Source organism: Pteropus alecto, unplaced genomic scaffold (genome assembly GCF_000325575.1).
Source record: "Pteropus alecto unplaced genomic scaffold, ASM32557v1 scaffold81, whole genome shotgun sequence".
In the NCBI taxonomy this organism is placed as follows: Eukaryota; Metazoa; Chordata; class Mammalia; order Chiroptera; family Pteropodidae; genus Pteropus; species Pteropus alecto.
In genome coordinates this window covers 19,280,892-19,299,717 of record NW_006433378.1, presented here as the reverse complement: position 1 = coordinate 19,299,717, position 18,826 = coordinate 19,280,892, and the positions used below count along the sequence as shown (strand labels likewise).

The 18,826-nt window shown below is 37.6% G+C and overlaps 1 protein-coding gene across 7 annotated transcripts in view; it reads left to right on the top strand.

Annotated features, from left to right (window-relative positions):
- GRIK1 (glutamate ionotropic receptor kainate type subunit 1) overlaps positions 1-18,826 on the top strand; it is a 339,264-nt gene that overhangs the window by 270,567 nt on the left and 49,871 nt on the right. For 4 of the 7 annotated variants that reach the window (XM_025044238.1, XM_025044237.1, XM_006908255.2 and 1 more), the window contains one exon: positions 15,143-15,250. In XM_025044238.1, coding sequence (XP_024900006.1) covers positions 15,143-15,250 — 108 coding nt within the window. Of the gene's footprint in view, positions 1-15,142; positions 15,251-17,493; positions 17,539-18,826 lie in introns of all 7 variants that reach the window. The other 3 variants (XM_006908256.2, XM_025044236.1, XM_006908257.2) reach the window with 1 other exon arrangement.

The window sequence follows — 18,826 nt, the reverse complement described above, 5'->3', positions numbered from 1 at the left end:
GCACAGAGTGATGTTGCACCTATGTTGTGGGATGTTGTATTTTACTGATTCAGAAATTAGAACACTTTATACGTACGTGTATTAAATCATCAAGTTGAATACCTTAAATACATACAATTTTTAATTGTCATTATACCTCAATAAAGCTTTAAAAATTAACAAAATATATTGAAACACATGACCCAGAAAGACCTTTTTCAGTTGAGTTATGGAAGTAAAGAACATTTTGTGATTTTTCAAAAACAGAAATAACACCTTGACTGATACTGTGAGCCTATTTACTTTAATAAAGGACAATTCAATATTAAAATTGTCTTGAAATTAGGATGACCAACTGTCCTGGTTCACTTGTGACTAAAGATGTCCCCTGGACACAGGACTTTCGAACAGGCAGCCCCAGGGCAAGATGGCAATGTAGATAAATGCCGTGCTTACCTCCTCCCATGACCACATTAAAATTACTACTAAATTATAGAACGATCAGCCTGGAGAACCATCCAAAGGCTAGCTGAACGCAAGCACTATAACTAAGAATATACAGAAGCCACATGGGGACTGTTTGGAGGGGCAGAGATGCAAAACAGACTGGTCTCACAACCTCGTGTGGCAGTTGAGAATCCAGAGGGACAGCTCAGCTGCAGAGGTCCTCACTGAGAAACGAGGGACCTTAGCCACCCACCAGGCTTCCCAGGCTGAAACACTGGTGCGAGGAAGAGGAGCATCCACAACATCTGGCTGTGAAAAACAGTGGGGATTCAATCTACCTGGGTGAGACGGAAGGCTGCGGGAAACCCAGGCACCGTCTTAAAGGGCCGACGCACAGACTCACTCGCTTGCTGGCGCTCATCCTAGCAGAGGGTCAGGAGCTTGGGAGGTGTCAGAGATGTGCAGGGAGAGACTGAGTTGTGCAGCTTCTGGGCAAGGACTGGAGGACCAGCCACCCTGTCCCTGTGCTGAGTCCTTCTCCGGGGGCGGCCACCGATGGGCGCCATCTTCCCTGTGTTGAGCCCTCCCCCCACGCAGCTAAATCTGAATTTTCATTGGCCTGGTGAGCTCCACTCACTCCATCTGTGTGATCCCTGGGACCCCGCCCCACCCAACTCTACTGCACAGCCAGAGGTACTTTTGTGAGGACAGCCAGCCTTATCTCATGAAGTGCAAAAGCCTCTTTAGCAGCAAATAGCCCACCTTGGCTGGCACACCCCTGGAGGCACTTTCAACAGCCAGCAGCCAGCCCCGGCCCAGGCTGCAGTTTTTCTTGGACAACTCTCGGGGTTCCGCAGGCCCCAGGCTAGTGGCAGCTGGCCTTAGAGTGCTCTGAAAAGCTCCAAGCTCAATACTGACACCAAACCTAAATCTGCATTAACCTGGTAAACACCACTTGCCCTATCCTGGTGATTCCCTGAGATCCCACCTCATCCAACTCACATAATGCCTGAGGCTCTTGCATCAGCTAAGACATGAGCAGCCAGAAGGCAGCAACAGGCCTTGGGGTGCTCTGGGCCTTTTGCTGAGCTGCCCCAGCCTCGGTACAGGTGGCAGCCAGCCTCGTTTCACAGTGTGTCCTCTCCCACGCACCTCTAGGTTCAGTACAGGCAAGTGACTAACCACAGAGCACTTTGTGGCTTCTACCAGGTGACCACTCATAGGCAGCAGCTGACCTTGGCCTGCATGGGAGCCCCTCCTAAAGGGCCCCAGACCCAACATACCTGTTAGCCAGCTTCAGACCACAACCGAGCACCACCTAATTACCCCAAAAAGGGCACACTCCAAATGCGGTCCTGGGAGGCACCAGAGCCCGCTGGGGTAAATTTCATTCCTCGGATTTAGCCCACACAGAGCAGCTCATGTGCTGTGGGCATGGCCAGTCAGCCTAAGGATCAATATGACCCACCAACATGCCAACAGGAATCAAGGCTCAACTACAAAAGGTGGGCACACACAAGGTATGTTCCCGGAGTGCCACTGGAACCCACAGGGCACCTACTACAAAAGGCTACATAAGACTGAAAGACATAACAGATCTACCTAATAAATAGAAACAAACAGAGAAACAGCCAAAATGAGAAAATAAAGAAATATGTCTCAAATAAAATAACAGAAGAAAACTCCAGAACAAGAACTAAATGAAATGGAGGCAAGCAATCTACCAAATACAGAGTTCAAAACGATAATTATAAAGATGCTCTAGGAACTTAGTGATAGCTTCAACAAAGAGATAGTAAACATTAAAAAGACATAGAAACCGTAAAAAAGAACCAGTCAGAAATAAAGACTACAATAACTAAAATGAATATACACTAGAAGGAATCACCAGCAGCTTAGATGAAGCAGAGGATCTAATCAGTTATCTGGAAGACAAGGTAGCAGAAAACACCCAATCAAAACAGCATCAAGAAAAGAAAAAAATCTGAAAATAGTTTAAGGGACTCTGGGACGATATCAAGCACACCAACATTCGCATCACAGGGGTACCAGAAGGAGAAGAGAGAGAACAAGGGACTGAGACTCTATTTGAAGAAATAATGATAGGAAACTTACCTAACCTGGTGAAAGAAGTAGACATACAAGTCCAGGAAGCACAGAGAGGCTCAGAGAAGATGAACCCAAAAAGGCCCACACAGGGACACGTCATAATTAAAATGCCAAAGGTTAAAGACAAAGAATCTTAAAAGCAGTAAGAGCATGGCAGCTTATTACTTACAAGGAAGCTCCCATAAGACTATCAGCTCATTTCTCAACAGAAACTTTGCAGGCAAGAAAGAATTGGCACAAAATATTCAAAGTGATGAAAAGCAAGGATTCATTACCAAGACTACACTACCTAGCAAGGCTGTCACTTAAAATTGAAGGAGAAATAAAGAGCTTCTCAGACAAGAAGATTTAAACGAGTTCATCACTGCCAAACCGGTATTACAAGAAATGTTAAAGGGTCTTCATTAAGAAGAAGAGGGAGAAAAAAGGGAACATAAATATGAATAATAAAATGGCAGTAAGTATGTACCTATCAATAATCATTTTAAATGTAAATGGATTAAATGTTTCAACCAAAAGGCACAAGGTTATTTTAGATAAGAAAATAAGACCCACATATACACTGTCTACAAGAAACTCACTTCAGATTAAAAGACACACATACTAAAAGTAAAGGGATAGAAAAAGATACTTTATGGAACTGGAAACAAGAAAAATCAGGGGTAGCAAAACATATATCAGACAAAGTAGACTGTAAAACAAAGGCCATTATAATGGGCAAAGAAAGACATACATAATGATAAAAGGATGAATATAACAAGAGGACATAACCCTTGTAAACATTTATGTACCCGATATAGGAGCATCTAAATATATAAATCAAATACTGACTAACATAAAGGGAGAGAGCAACAGTGATACGGTCATAGGAAGGAACTTTAACACCCCATTGGCACTGACGGACAGATCTTACAAACATAAAATCAACAAGGAAATATCAGCTTAAATAACATACTAGACCAGATTGATTGAATTGATATTTTTAGAGCATTTCACTCCAAAGCAGGATATACATTCTTTTCAAGAGCACATGGAACATTTTCTAAGATAAACCACTTGGTAGGCCACAAAACAAGTCTCAATAAATTTAAGAAGATCGAACTATCAAGGATCTTTTCCAACCACAGTGGTATGAAACTAGAAATCAATTGCAAGAAAACTGTAAAACACACAAACACATGCTATTAAACAATGAATTATTAAATAACATGCTATTAAACAACGAACAGGGTTAACAATGAGATCAAGAAAGAAATTAAAATATACCTTGAGACAAATAAAAATGAAAACACAATGACCCCAAATCTATGGGACATGGTAAAAGCATTTCTAAGAGAAAAATTTACAGCAATGCAGGCCTACCTCAAAAAACAAAAAACAAAAAATCTCAAATAATCAATACAACTTTACACTTAAAAGAACTAGAAAAACAACAAACAAAGCTCAAGTGAGTAGAAGGAAGGAAATAATAAAGATCAGAGTGGAAACAGAGTCTACAAAACAATACAAAAGATCAATGAAACCAAGAGCTGATTCTTTGAAAAGATAAACAAAATTGATAAACCTTTAATGAGATTCAATAAAAAAAAAGAGACTACCCAAATAAATAAAATCAGAAATGAAAGTGAAGAAGCAATAACTGATACCACAGAAATACAAAGGCTAAGAAGAAAATATTAGACTATGTTATACAAAAATAAACTCAAAACGGATTAAAGACTTAATTATAAGACCCCAAACCAAAAAATTCCTAGAAGGAAACATAGGCACTAAACTCTCTGACACTGCTCTTAGTAATCTTTTTTCTGATATGTCACCTCGGGTAAGGGAAACAAAAGAACAAATAAACAAATAGGACTACAGCAAAGGAAACCATCAATAAAACAGAAAGACAACCTACTGAATGGGAGGAGTATCTGCCAATGAAACATTTGATAAGGGGTTAATATATAAAATTTATAAAGAACTCAGACAACTTAACACTAAAAAAACTAACAATTTAATTAAAAAATGGACAGAGGACCTGAATAGACATTTTGCCAAAGAGGACATACAGATGGCCAATAGACGTAAGAAAAGACATTCAACATCATCAATCATTAGAGAACTGCAAATTAAAACTGCAATGAGATATTACTTTGCACCTGTCAGAAAGGCCATTATCAAAAATCAACAAACAACAAGTATTGGCGAGGATGTGAAGAAAAGAGAAGCCTCATACACTGTTGGTGGGATTGCAAATTGGTGCAAACAGCCTGGAGTTTTCTCAAAAAATGAAAAATAGATCTTATGACCCAGAAATTCCACTTCTGGGTACTTATCTGAAGAAATCCAAAACACTAATTCAAAAAAATGTATGTACCCCTAGGTTCATCGCAGTATTATTTACAATAGCCAAAATATGGAAGCAACCTGTGTCCATTGATAGACGATTGGATAAAGAAAAGGTGGTACATATACACAATGAAATAATACTCAACCATAAAAAGAATAAAATGCTACCTTTTGTGACAACATAGAGGACCTAGACAGCATTATTCCAAGTGAAATAAGTCAGACAGAAAAAGACAAACACCCACTGATCTCACTTATATGTGGAATCTAATGAATAAAATAAACAAATGAGCAAAATAGAAATAGACTCATAGATGCAGGGAACTAGCTGAGGGTTGCCAAAATGAGGGCTGGAGATTGGTGGCAGGGTGTAGAAGGTGAAGAGATTAAGAAGCATAAATTGGTAGTTTTGAAATTGTCACAGAGATGTAAAGTACAGCATAGGGAATATAGTCAATAATATCGTAATAACTACATATATGTCAGGTGGGTACTAGACTAATTGGGGGGATCACTTCTTAAATAATATAAATATCTAATCACTATACTGTACCCCTGAAACTAACATGAAATAATATTGAATGTCAACTTTAATAGAAAAAAAAACAATAACAGACAATTCTGAGCAAATCGAGACCGATTGGCCACTCTACCTGGAATTTAAAGCAAGAAAGTTCTTTGTATCGATAAATTAAGAAATTAGTGTATTTGGATCTTTAGTTTTGAATTATATAGATATATCATTTGCCTCCTCTACATTTTTTAATTGAGAATGAAACAAACAATAGCAGATTTTAGATTCTCTTCGCCGCCTCCTCACTCCACCCTGTGCCAAATCCTTGAAAAGTTAATTTTATATAAAATTCCTGATTACATGACAGGAGTTCTGTCAGGTGTCATACTTGACTGTTTTTAGGAAGAAACTGAAATTTCTAGCCACTTTCAATAGATCGTCCCCGGTTTCGCTCAGCAGGTATCTGAGCAAAGCTTTCTCTTGATTCAGAAATGATTTATTTATTCCTGTTTCTGTTTCTGGCCATTGGGAGACTAGAATTTTTTCATCTCTCAATGTGAAAGCAGGTTTTCTACTTCTCATAATTTAGGAAAGCACGTTTCCTAAATCAATTTACAGTTGGATTAGTCAGTGTACTCAAAGTTGCGGTCATGTGGAGCCAAGAGAAAATATTTAGGATTTTAAACGATTTGTTAACTTTCATGCCATTTAAGTAACATTCTTAGACTGAGAAGGAAGTATACACATCCTTGTTTTATCTCAACTTCAGCGTCTTTCCCCAGAACATTTAAATTTCTGGCCCCAGCCTCTGGCCTGGATCATGCTATGAGGTTTTTGTTTCACAACTTTTCCCAATCAGACACAACTGCTGGCAACCCTCTGGGCTCAGAGTAAAGCACAAGAAAGATTTAAGTTCAGAAAAGGCCAGACTGTCTCCAAGAGAATGAAAATAGGTGATGATCTTTTTAGAGTCCGACAATTCGCTTGCCCTCCAATGGAGAGCACGCCTCTATTTCGAGGGCGTTTAAAGGAGGATCAAGGTGGAAGAAGACATCTTTTTCAACAAATAGCTTGATTGAGCTCCAATTTCGATTTTATTCTTGCCTTGTAATACTTTCCCATGTGATGTCCTCGTCCCATCAAAACTGCTGTAAACCTTGCATGAGATCACTTTAGTGACTTACTGTGAGAAAAGGTCCACTCAGAACAGAAATACCTGATACATCTCAGTTAATACCCAACACATGATGCTTGCTTTTACCTGCCAGCCTACTCAGTATTGTCAGAGTCACTATCAACATCCAGGCTAGCATGTTTGGAGGTGGTCCCATCATGAATTAATGGGCAAATAACTTATTAACGTTACATGCTTTATACATGCTTCATACACTACATCTTTATAAGGAGATTTCCTTTACAGATAACACAGCATCTCTAAAGACAGAGACTGAACTTAATCCCTACACTTAATGGAAATCTCTGTGAAGTAGAGAGCACTGTGATCATCTATACTCATCCTTCGCTGCTTAGATATGAAAAATATTTTCGCTCTCATCCTCACAACATTCCTTCAAGGTAGATGTGTATATTCCTATTTGAAAATGAGGAAAATGAAATCCAGTTGGTTTGATCAACCCTTAAGAGAGAGAATTTGACTCTGAGGTTGTGTGATGCCAAAATCTTTGCTGCTTCTTTTATACCCGAACTGCCTCTATTAAAGGAATTTCTGTTTGGTATGTTTAATTGACAGACTCACAAGTGGCACAGTAAGAACATGTAATACAAGTTTCATGAAATACTAATAGTCTGCCCTTGAAGAATCAAGAGAAATAGGAAAGGCAGACAAGTAAGCAATCAGTCCAATACAGAGTAATGTTTGCTTTCATGGGGAAAATTACAGGACACTATGGAAACCTTAGGAAGCATACTTAACCCAGTGTTTGAGGTTTGGGGCTTCCTGGAAAAAGGAACATCCAAGGTGAAACCTGAAGGATAGTTAGATATTATCAAGATGACACTGGGATACTAGGTTACCCTAACCCTTTCAGACAGGCTAAATATGATAAACTAGAACTGAGATGTTAATGAATACATGTGGATTCAAGCCAACGCCCATAGTACAATGAAAATGAAATGCAAATGTAAATGAGCGTGAAGCAATAAAGAAGAAACAGATTTTGAATAAACATATTCTAAAACAAGTAAGCTGCTGCAATTCTCAAGGCCTGGGCTTATATAGTACAGCCCCAAAGTCTCCTCTGAAGGCACTTTGGCCTGAAGCACATGAAAGATACGGAGGGAAATATGTGAATCTGATACCACGCTCCAAACCTTAGTCAATATGTAATTTTTTAAATACAAAGCAAAAGATTGATGGCAGATGTAAGATGATCTTATTCACTATGCTCAGTGAATTTAAATGGAAATAAGTAGCCTATCTTGTAATTGAAATGTGACCCTCTTCGAAGCAGCTGCTGGCAACATGCCTGTCCGGGAGCTTGAAAGGCCATTGCCCCAGATAACTGTGTGATGGGTAGTGGTTAGATGGAAGCCATGCAGGGGTGAGGGCATCAGCACCTGGCATACATCTTTTAAGAACATCTTCTTATTAGTAACTATTTGATTGTGTAATTCCTTTTATGCCTCTTCCAAAATCAGTCAGATTCAATTGCTCAAATGTGCCTTGGGGTATAATCTGGCAAGAATCTAAGGACGCTGATACCAGTGTCAGAATCACTGACAAGACAAAGAAACTGGCTTTGGCAACCGTTTCATTGAAGGATGAGGCTCAACAGTGTGTGTAAAAGAACCAAGTTCATTTTCTGCATTCATCACACGCTAAGCAGCAGTGATACCTTCATCGTTCTCACGTTGCTGTCTTCCCCTTCTTAGAAAAATGTTTTATGTATTTTTAATGCAGCAGTAATAACATTATTAAAAATTAAAACCGGAGGTGTGCTTTCAAAGTAATTTGCTAATTGGAGATCTGGAAAGCCCATCTTTTATAAAAGGTTTTATTCAGTGATGACTGATAGTAAATTTTGCTTCGTACCAAGACAGAGAGGAATGAAACTAAGCTGATCTAAATGAGAACAAGCGCAACCTATTCTAATTAACGTGATTCAATTGAACTCTAATGGTATCAAAACAATTGACTTTTTACCATTTCAACTTAATTATTCTACAATAGGCAGAGTAATGTACGTCGCTTCCCGCTTAAAGCGACATCTTTGAAGTATGGCACCTAGTGATCTTCTCACCCGCAATTTGTGAATATTGTTTTATAACATTAAGTTAAATAACCATAGTCTAATTAAGTCTTTTGTAGTTGAGGCAGCTTTATGAAGTGCCATGGGATTGATCTGACTCTTTTCTTCATTTGACTAAAAGTTCATGAGAGAGGCTGGGTGAATCCTAACCCCAGAATCCTTGTCTTGAGGAAATGAATGCTGAAAAGTATTTGGGTTGAAATAATATTGCTTAACGTGATGTTAGAAAAACATAACGAAAGGACTTAGCAATTCTGCTAAAATATCATGATATTGCTTTAAGTAAGTCCCATTCACATCCCATTAGATCCCTAGAGGATCACTCATCCTTGTGTGAGCCTGCTAGACAGTGGCCACACAGTCTTTTAATGTTTTTCCTTTATTTTCAAGTTTTGATAAGTTTTCATAACACATCGAATAGTCATTTAAACATGATTTTTTCCCCTCACCTTACTCTAATCCCAAAGGAATCTCACCTTTGTGTTTGCCATGCATCTTTTATTTACATAGTTTCTAATACATAAATGAAGGAATGTTAGAAACTCTTAATCTTAAAAGACCACGTCTACTAGAAAAGCGCATTCTCTCTGAATCTCAAAAAAGAAACCTGTCTTTCAATAAGAAACAATTTATAGCCTATGGCAAATGAGAATGGCTGTATCAGGGAACAGCGGTTATATGTTCTCTTGCATATTTAAGTCTCCCTCAATTAAAATATAAATATAAGCAGTCATTTTAGCTAAATGAAGTTAAAAGTTGAAGTTAAGTGCTAGCTACTTATTTCTTCTATATTAATATATATACACATATGTATGTATATATATGTGTGTGTGTGTATATATATATATGTGTGTGTGTATATATATGTGTGTGTGTGTATGTGTGTGTGTATATATATATATCCAATTATATTAATAAAAATTTTTGTTTTTCTTTTGTCTCTAGATTTCTCTGTCTCTTGACTTCTGTCTCTTGACCATCAGATAAGAAAATAATAAGAAAAAAGTAGAAGTCACACCATTTGATTCATTGCCATTAAGCAGCTGTTGTCAAGAGGTCTAACACAGGGTAGAAATTAAAGCTATTTCCTAAAATAGGGACAATAGTTTAAGTATTGTTTTCAGTTAAGTATACTATAATTGTCCCTTGTGCAAATACTGCTACATAAGGCAAGCAAATTGTAATTATGACTAATATAATTATATATTATTATCTAAATTATGTATGCTTCAACTTTGTCCCAGACAATTAATTCCTTATGGATCTTATTCACCATATCCAAGAAATAGTCATTGTCTCTTCACCCTAATCAATAATGCATAGGTGATTAATAAATGCTTATCAACAATTAGTTTGCCAAAAAAAAGTGTGGGGGGGTATATATACAGAAATTCTCATCTAGGGATGGGAAGCAGGAAGACACAGGTAATTGTGGCAATAAGGGAAATGTGAATTTGAAGGTCGAGAGAGATTTTAGTTCAATAAAGGCAAGAGTCTTTGTAGATATTTGAGGCAGGAAAAGAAGCATTGTTAGCGTGTGATAAAAGAACATTTTTGCCACTTGGATGAACGGGGAGGAAAAGCAAGAAAAAGTAGGAATTATTCTACACCAGTGATTGGAACACTAAATTAAAGAATAAAACCAACGCAATGGAATCCAAACAAAGGAACACAATAGACACACTTAGTGGAAATGAAATTGGATTTCTGAACTCGGTTTTAAACCCTGCTATGAGCTATATGCTACATCAAGAGATAAATGCTACCAATTCCGCACGTTTTCAGATAGCTCCATAAACTCTGGATAAGTATCCAATTGACTTATAGCATGACCCCCATGAAGAAGAAGTTTCCTTTAGGAAGAAGCTTTCTGATAATCCTGTAGAACTTAATGAAGATAACTACCTCCTTCCAAACAGATCAGGAGGAAGGTTAGGACAGCACACTTTGAAAAGCATGAAGAAGGAGCCTGAAGACTGACTTAGTGCAAACCCCTAACACAATAGAGTTCCACTGACTCAGTCTTAGACAAACTGTTTCCACTCTCAGGCAGATGCTATAACTCTAATGCAGTAGCTTATTTAATGACTCTCATTTAACTCATCAACCCACAAAACCAGCCTTGACTTGCAAAATAAGAAGTGACCAGAGCACAAAAAGTGGGAGGAGTATATGATGGGGAGGAAAAGGTTACTGCGATGCCAAAAGGTGTATGTAAATATACACAGGAGGATGTTTCTTACTTGCATTCGATATTGATTTTTTTTGGTCCCAATGAAGAGAATGTGATCTCTTGTATTTCAGCAAGTATAACAACAGATGTTACTATTGACCATAAAAATATGCCATCTCTTTTTTTCTCTTGCTTTTACTTTTTGAATTTTATTTTTTCTTTTTTATTAAATTTATTAGTGACATTGGTTAATAAAATTAAATAGGTTTCAAGTGTACAATTCTATATAAGACATGGAAACAACAGAAGTGACCTTTGATAGATGACTAGGTAAAGAAGATGTGATACATATATGCAACAGAATATCACTCAGCCATAAGATGAAATACTGTCATTTGCAACAATATGGATGGATGCTGAGAATATCTGCTAAGTGAAATAAGTCAGATAGAAAAATTACAGAACTATTTCACTCATATGTGAGATATAAAAATGAAAGCAACAAATGAACAAGAACAAACAGAAACTCATGCCGTCTCTTTTTTAAAGCTGGAGCTAGTGTTTGGCATTATGATGTCCCTTGGTAATAAACTCTGAAAGAGAAGTCCTAGGATCAGAAGAAGTGTTTCTCTTTATGTGGTATGGCACTTAAGAATCTCCATCTTGTGTGGTCATATAGATGGCTTAGATAAAAATTATAGACTTTCCCTATCCACATGTTATTTCCTGACATTGATTTAATTTAACTTCCAGCATTATCAAATGATAATGTATACTTCTATCATGATAACCATTCTATCTGAATAGTAGCCAGAAAATAAGTTTTGGCTAATTGTGTTGGTTCTTGACAATTAAGTTGATATGATAATATACTCTATATATAAGAATTTCAATGAGAATGCTTTCTTCCTGAAGCTCTGTCCACTTTACTGTGGAACTATATCCATAGTATTTAATGGTGTGCAGGTTGGAACAGGAGGTGAAGGAACTGCATTGTCTCTATGTCCATATGTGAGATTGTGAAAGTTTCTATAAATTTTGTTCTATGGAAATTATCTGCTAACTAACCCCCTGCTTATAGTCTTGACATTCTCTGAGTCATCTTCCCCAATTCTGCTAAAACCATCTTCTATAATGCATATTTCCCATGACACCCTATCTTTAAAACACTCCAGTGATCCCCAAATGTCTACAGAGCAAAGTCTGAGCAAACCATCATGATTCATAACACCTTTATGAACAGGCTCTCACTTGCCTTCACAGGCTCATTTGTCACCATTCTTGACCTTGCATTGTGGATCCAAGGCAAACATAGTCTATTCTGTACTTCGTGCTTTTTCTCAGGCTGTGAATCTTTGCTTGGCTAACTTCTCATCCTTTGAGAGCTCAGGCTCCCTTTCCCCCAGAAAAGAAAAGAATTTTTGCTGACGTTTTCTTCCCCTGCAGTTGGGATAAGTACGTCTTCTCTCTACTACTTTCTTCAATGACTATGTGCAAATCTTTATCTTCACACTCATGAGGCTTCACTGAAACACATTAGTGTGTTTGTTCTTACTAAACTGTAAACTGCTAGTTGCTATATTCCCAGACAGTTTCTGTCCTAGAGAAGATGAGAACTAAGAGGAGAATTTTGCTAATGGTATAAATCCTAGTCCAAGGACAGGAGAAGAACCATGTCTCAGTTCAGGCAGAGAGAGCAAAATTTCCCTTTTTCTGCCTTTTTGTTCTGTTTAGGTTCTCAATTGATTAGATAATGCCCACTCACATCTAATGGGGAGGGCAATTTGCTTTATTCAGTCTACCGGTTCAAATGGAAACACCCTAACAGATACACACAAAGGTAATATTTAACCAGATATCTGAGCATCCCCACGGCCCAGTCAAATCAACACATAAAATTAACCATTACAACCTCAAATGTAAAGTCAAGATTTAGACTAATTTGTAGGTAGCATGAATCCGTTATGTACATTATATGCTGAGGGAAATTGCATGTATATAAAAATTGTATTTTGAGACAATGAATCTAATATTGATTTGTAAAATAAAATTCAAAAGACTCCAGAAAAGGCTACACATGTGAGTCTTGACATGAGAGGTAATAACAAAGCCAAACTCTACAGTTAGGAATGTGGGGAAAGAAAATAAGAGGTAGTATTAAAAATAATCGTTGCTAAAATTTTAAATGCTTTCAGTGTGTTGAGAATTGTGTTAAGTGCCATTTAAATCTCTCAAAAACCCTGCATAAATCAAACACTGAAATCTGAGATAACTCAGGCTTAGGTTAAATAATTTGCCCAAAGTCATACTTCAGAGGTTCTAACCTAGCTCTGTGACAATTTTTACTCTTTCTCTTGCATTGCTGTGCCTCTTGGCTAAATGGGTAAATATTATGGATAAAGTTTAGCTCTTTAAGATCTTCTTCACATCTTACATATGTCTGAAAGATTTGGTAAAGTCAGGAGGGGAAAAAAATAACAGCTAAGTGTATGCAAAGGGCTGAGCTCTCTTTTATCCTCATTTGTAAGTCATGTCAAATTAGACAAGGTTTACAAAAATAGCTTAAAGACTGAAGTTCAGGACCTCCAGGGTCATTCATTTTTATTTATTGAAAACACCAAAGTGTCCAATGTGAGTTCTGTGAAGGGCAGACTACTGTGATTTTTAGTTCCTGAAATGATGTTGATACATGTGATAGGCTGAATTGTGGCTCTCCCAAAAGGTATATATCCTAAACCCTGAAATCTGTAAATGTTACTTTATATGACAAAAAAATGGACTTTGATGATTAAATGAAGGATTTTTTTTTTATGATGACATTGTTTCAGCTGTACACTTTAACAGTAAGGCATGTATATATTTACACTGTGTGTTCACTTCCCATAGTTAGATTTCTTTTTGTCATCACATAGTTGACACCCTTTAACCTGTCTACCTTCCTTCTCCCCCTACCCCCTACCCTCTGTTAACCACTAGTCTATCGTCCACATCCATGAGTCTGTTTGTTTGTTCTGTTCATTTGTTGCTTTTAGGTTTATATCTCACATATAAGTGATATGTGATTTTCAACTTTTTCTGTCTGGCTTATTTCGCTTAGCATGATTATCTCGAGGTCCATCCATGTTGTCGCAAATGGCAGTATTTCATCTCTTCTTATGGCTGAGTAATATTCCATTGTATATATGTACCACAGCTTCTTTAGCCAATCATCTATTGTAGGACACTGGTTGCTTTCATGTCTTGGTCACTGTGAATAATGCTGCTATGAACATCGGTGTGCAAATATTTTTTCAGATATAGGTTTTCAAGTCTTTGGGATAAATACCCAGTAGAGGAATTGCTGGATCATATGGTAGATCAATTCTTAGTTTTTTGAGGAAACTGCATACTGTTTTCCATAATGGCTGTACCAATTTGCAGTCCCACCAGCAGTGTATAAGGGTTCCTTTTTCTAAAGGAAGGATTTTTGAGGTGGGGAAATTATCCCAGATTACCTGTGTGGGTCCTAGATGCAAGCCCAAGTGTCTTTATAGGAGAGAGGTAGAAGGAGATTTCACAGAAGAGAAAGCAACATGGCCACAGAGGCAGAGATTGGATGATGCAGCCACACTAGAGTGCTGGCAGCCACCAGAAACTGGAAGAGGCAGGAATGGAATGGTCTCCCTTGAGCCTCCAGAGGGAGCATGGTCCTGCTCAGGCTGATTTTGCCCACTGATTTTGGACTTCTGTTTCTGGCCTCCAAAACTGTGAGAGAACATGTTTCTGTTGTTCTCTCTGTAATGTGTGAGAACACACTACTAAGTTTAGAATAATTTAATACAGCAGCCACAAGAAAATATAGTGGTCATATGTCATTGGAAGGCCTAAATCAACCTAGAAAAACACCCTTAAAATTCAATAATGCACCATTGAATTAATGTCCTTTTCACAGAGAAAAAAATGGGAGGAGGGGGCACTTCCCCTGGGAAGTGCTTTGAAAGGGCTTTGGGTTGACCTTGGAAAACAGAATATTATGACTTCCCAGACTTTGTTTACTTCCCGTGCAGACTATTCTACAGTCATTGTTTCCATACTGCCCATTTAGATTGGCACTATCGCAGATTTGACTGATGTTAAGATGTTAGAACTGACAAAATAAATGAGTGCTAATAAAACGGTGGAGTGTTCTACTATCGAGTTACTGAACCAAGGCAATGGTTTATAACGCCACGATGAAACTGAGTAATTGGATACTGTGATGAATTTGAGGAATTGCAGTTTTGTTGGTGTTAGGATTAGAAGTGCTAAACAGTAATGCCACGTTCCTTTTGTACACAGGCTCGGTGGGATGGCTTGACTGGGCGTATCACCTTCAATAAAACCGATGGCTTGAGGAAGGATTTTGATCTGGACATTATTAGTCTCAAAGAGGATGGAACTGAAAAGGTAACCTCCTCAACAAGAAATTTAAAAACAACATAAAGAGTGCTGCTCAAGCATTTTAATTGCAAATACAAGTAGAGGAATGATAAAATGAGTCTCTCAACATGTTCATTTATGCCCAGCTTTCTAGATCTCTCCCCCAGATCTGTGGATAGATGTCGACATGCTAGATTCTTAAATTATATGTGTTATTAATAGCAATGCTACTGAACATTTATATAGGACTTGATTTATATAGCAAATATGATTATGTTGGTTCATATATATAATCCAATGGATGGGTGTCATTAGCCTCATTTCTCAAAGATCTGAAGAAAGTAGGTTTAGACTTAAAAAATCAGAGGCTGTTAACGATTTATCCTCGGAATGGTTTCCAAGGATTACTCAGAAATTAATTTTAATTATACTCCATTTTGAGATTTCTGATAGAGGGACACAATAAGCCATGATAGGCTTACTGGAGCAAACTAACTGCATCCTTAATTTTAAGAGGAAATATGCTAAAAAATGTATTTTAATACTGGGTTCTGATTTTACGATTTACTTTAGGTAAATCTCAATCTCTCAAAGTTTAAAGTTCCATTTTAGTTACTAAAGCAATTCAAATGTAAACTATTTAGTTAAATAATAATAGCAATAGAATTTGGCTTCTCGGTATATTTTATTACACAATTTTAGTATTCACAACTATAATTTGGAATTAATTACCACTTATACTGTGAAGATTTTGCCCATTAGACCCCTAAAGAAAAAAGATTTGAAACCTTCAAAATAATCATCTGGACACCAAAACTCTATAATCTAACTTTTTTTGTTGTTGTGGACAAGAAGGTATGCTTAATGTAAAAGACTGGGGAACAATTACTTACTTAATTGAAATATTTGGGTTAAATTTTAAAATGAGATAATCCATTTCTGTTTTGTTGATTTTAACTGGGACACATTTGTTTTTAGGGCCTAACTATGCCCCACCCCTTAAATAGCTTAATTAAAACAAACAAGAAGTAATTAGGCTGAATGACCACTGGTGTTGATATGTTTGAGGATGATAATTAGCTTGCAGCTTTGAGATTACACATTATATATTCAAGCTTCCCTTTTTAAAGTGCCCTCTCTTTTGTCCTCTCTCCCTTCCTCCCTGCTTGTGGAGCGTCTTCACTCTGATTTGCTTATCTGTTAGCATAGCATGCTCTGACAAAGCACAAGCCATCATCTAGCCCCATAACGAAATATGGGATATAGGCTGAAAGGAACAAAAGAAAAAAGAATACCGTTATGGACTAAATTCCTAGAATTTTTTTTTTTTTTTTTAAGAAAATGTCTGCTTCTCTATGCATGCCTCTTTCTCTCCCTCTCCACTTCTCTTAATACACAGAACTAAACGGGGAAGAAAAACTGTTAAGGAAACATCTTTCTGGCTCAGATGGGTGATGAAATAGATGAAGATTTTGTTGTACTTTCACAGCTAGTTATACACTGCAATATTATACACATACTCTATTGGTATTTTTCCATCAAAGGCAAAATCAAATTAGATGAAAGTGTTTTCTCAATTTGTTTCTTATCTTTTTATTGTTTGCAATAACTTTTCTTTCTTCAGGTGACTTGGGCTCAATTCCTGAGAAGGCCGATTGGGCCTTAAGGCAATGGGGGAAGATGACCCATCTCCCTTGGGAGCCAAGGGAGGAAATGCCTAATCTTTTCTCGTCAGCCTCTCCCGGGGTCCACAGGGGAAATTGTTAGAAGCAGCTCATTTTCTCACTTTCATTCAAGTTTCTACTGCTTGGAAGCCCATAATCAAAGAATAAGTCATCGAGCATGTTTTTTTTCTCACTTAAGAATCGTGTGTGTGTGTGTGTGTGTGTGTGTGTGTGCGTGTGTGTTGATTTGATTGACTGATTGATTGGTTTTGGTTATGAATGCCTTGAGCAGGTCTTCTTAAGGGATAATGGAGACCCTTTAACTCTGCAGCATAGCTGTACATAGTCAAAAGAACTATAAATCTTTTTTCGGCATGTGAAAGAAGTGAAAATCAGGTCATGGTCCTGCCAAGTAGAAGTAACTGCTGTGGGACCCAAGTCCTCGATCATCTCTCTACCGTACCCATTCTCAGGCTTTATACTGATTTATGATGCAGGATTTCAGACAGGGGGCGGGGTAGGTAACACTCTGAGCATTCACACGTTTTGGGTTCCATGTTCTGTTTTAATTAAGTGCTATTTTTATTTTTCCCTCTGAAAACGAAGGCTGCTGGAGAAGTGTCTAAACACTTATATAAAGTGTGGAAGAAGGTTTGTACTCTGACAAAAACTGCAGGATCTGGGGGTGGGGTGGGGAACGTCAAAGGCAAAGCCGGACTCCTTCCAGTTCTTCCAGACCAGTAGCTCTCCAATTGCAGTTTAGAGGCGATATTCTTTGTAAAAGGAGAACTGGGGTGACTGAATATGTTGTCTCTCAACAACATTACCTGCGAATTGAAAACAGGCTAGTGATGGATTAAATAATGATGGATTAAATATTTTCCCCAAGATTATTTTTGTTTCTCCCAGGCAGGATCAGTCTCTGTTAGGACCAAAAGCAGGTAACTGCAACAGAAGGAAACATTGGTCTACTTATATTCCTTCTCAAATCGCTGAATACTTTCCTTAAGGGATGTAACAACCATAGATTTGATCCATCAGACTAGTCAAATAGGTTATGGCTCAGAAGGCTAGGACATCACCTTCAAAGTCATCACGACCAAATATGAGCCATTTTCAGAAATTTCCTTCTCTAGTGAATTATCTTTGTTTTATGTAGTATCTTGTCAGTACATATTGTCTCACAATTTGTTTTAGAACAACAGTTTCCAAAGGTCAAAAACATTAGAGACTTTGGAAGGGAAATTAGATTAGCTTATAAATGAGAATACCCACTATTTCATATTTGTCAATGGATGTGCACAGATTTATTATAAAAGCCAATGTTAGACATTAAAATCATTTGGATCAGGAAAATGTCTCAATGATATGCAAACCAGGTTTTTCATTCCCTCTCTCCAAAACTACTTGCTAAAATATCTGCTGATTGACAGGTGGACCTTAAATTCCTTCAGTTGTTCAATTTGAACAGTTATGTCGGGTTCATTTTCATCTGTTGAATTATCAGATAGATCACAGAAAGTGTAAACAGTTTCTCCTGTAGTCAAAAAGTTCATCTCCCTCTTGGTAGGACTCACTAGACAAGCTCAAAAATGTCCTCCTTTTAAGTTCAAACAAAACAAAACAAACACAGGTTTAACAACCTTGTTTTAATCTTCGATGAATCAGGCTACCAAAGGCACATAGAAGGCAATCTGTTTCCTTGCTGTTAATAAATAGATGAACCCACCTGGCCCCCAGAAAGAAGCTTATTATGCTAATCCAGCTAGAGACTCCAGGCACTTTATGCAATGTTGAATTAATTCAAACTAAATATCCTAAGGGGTGGAATTCAAACTCTTAAATTGTACACAGGGGAGGGAATGTTCTTTATTTGTCACTAAACTGCAATAACAGCCCCACATCCCAGATGTAACTTCTTGGCTTTGCTCTTCCTCCA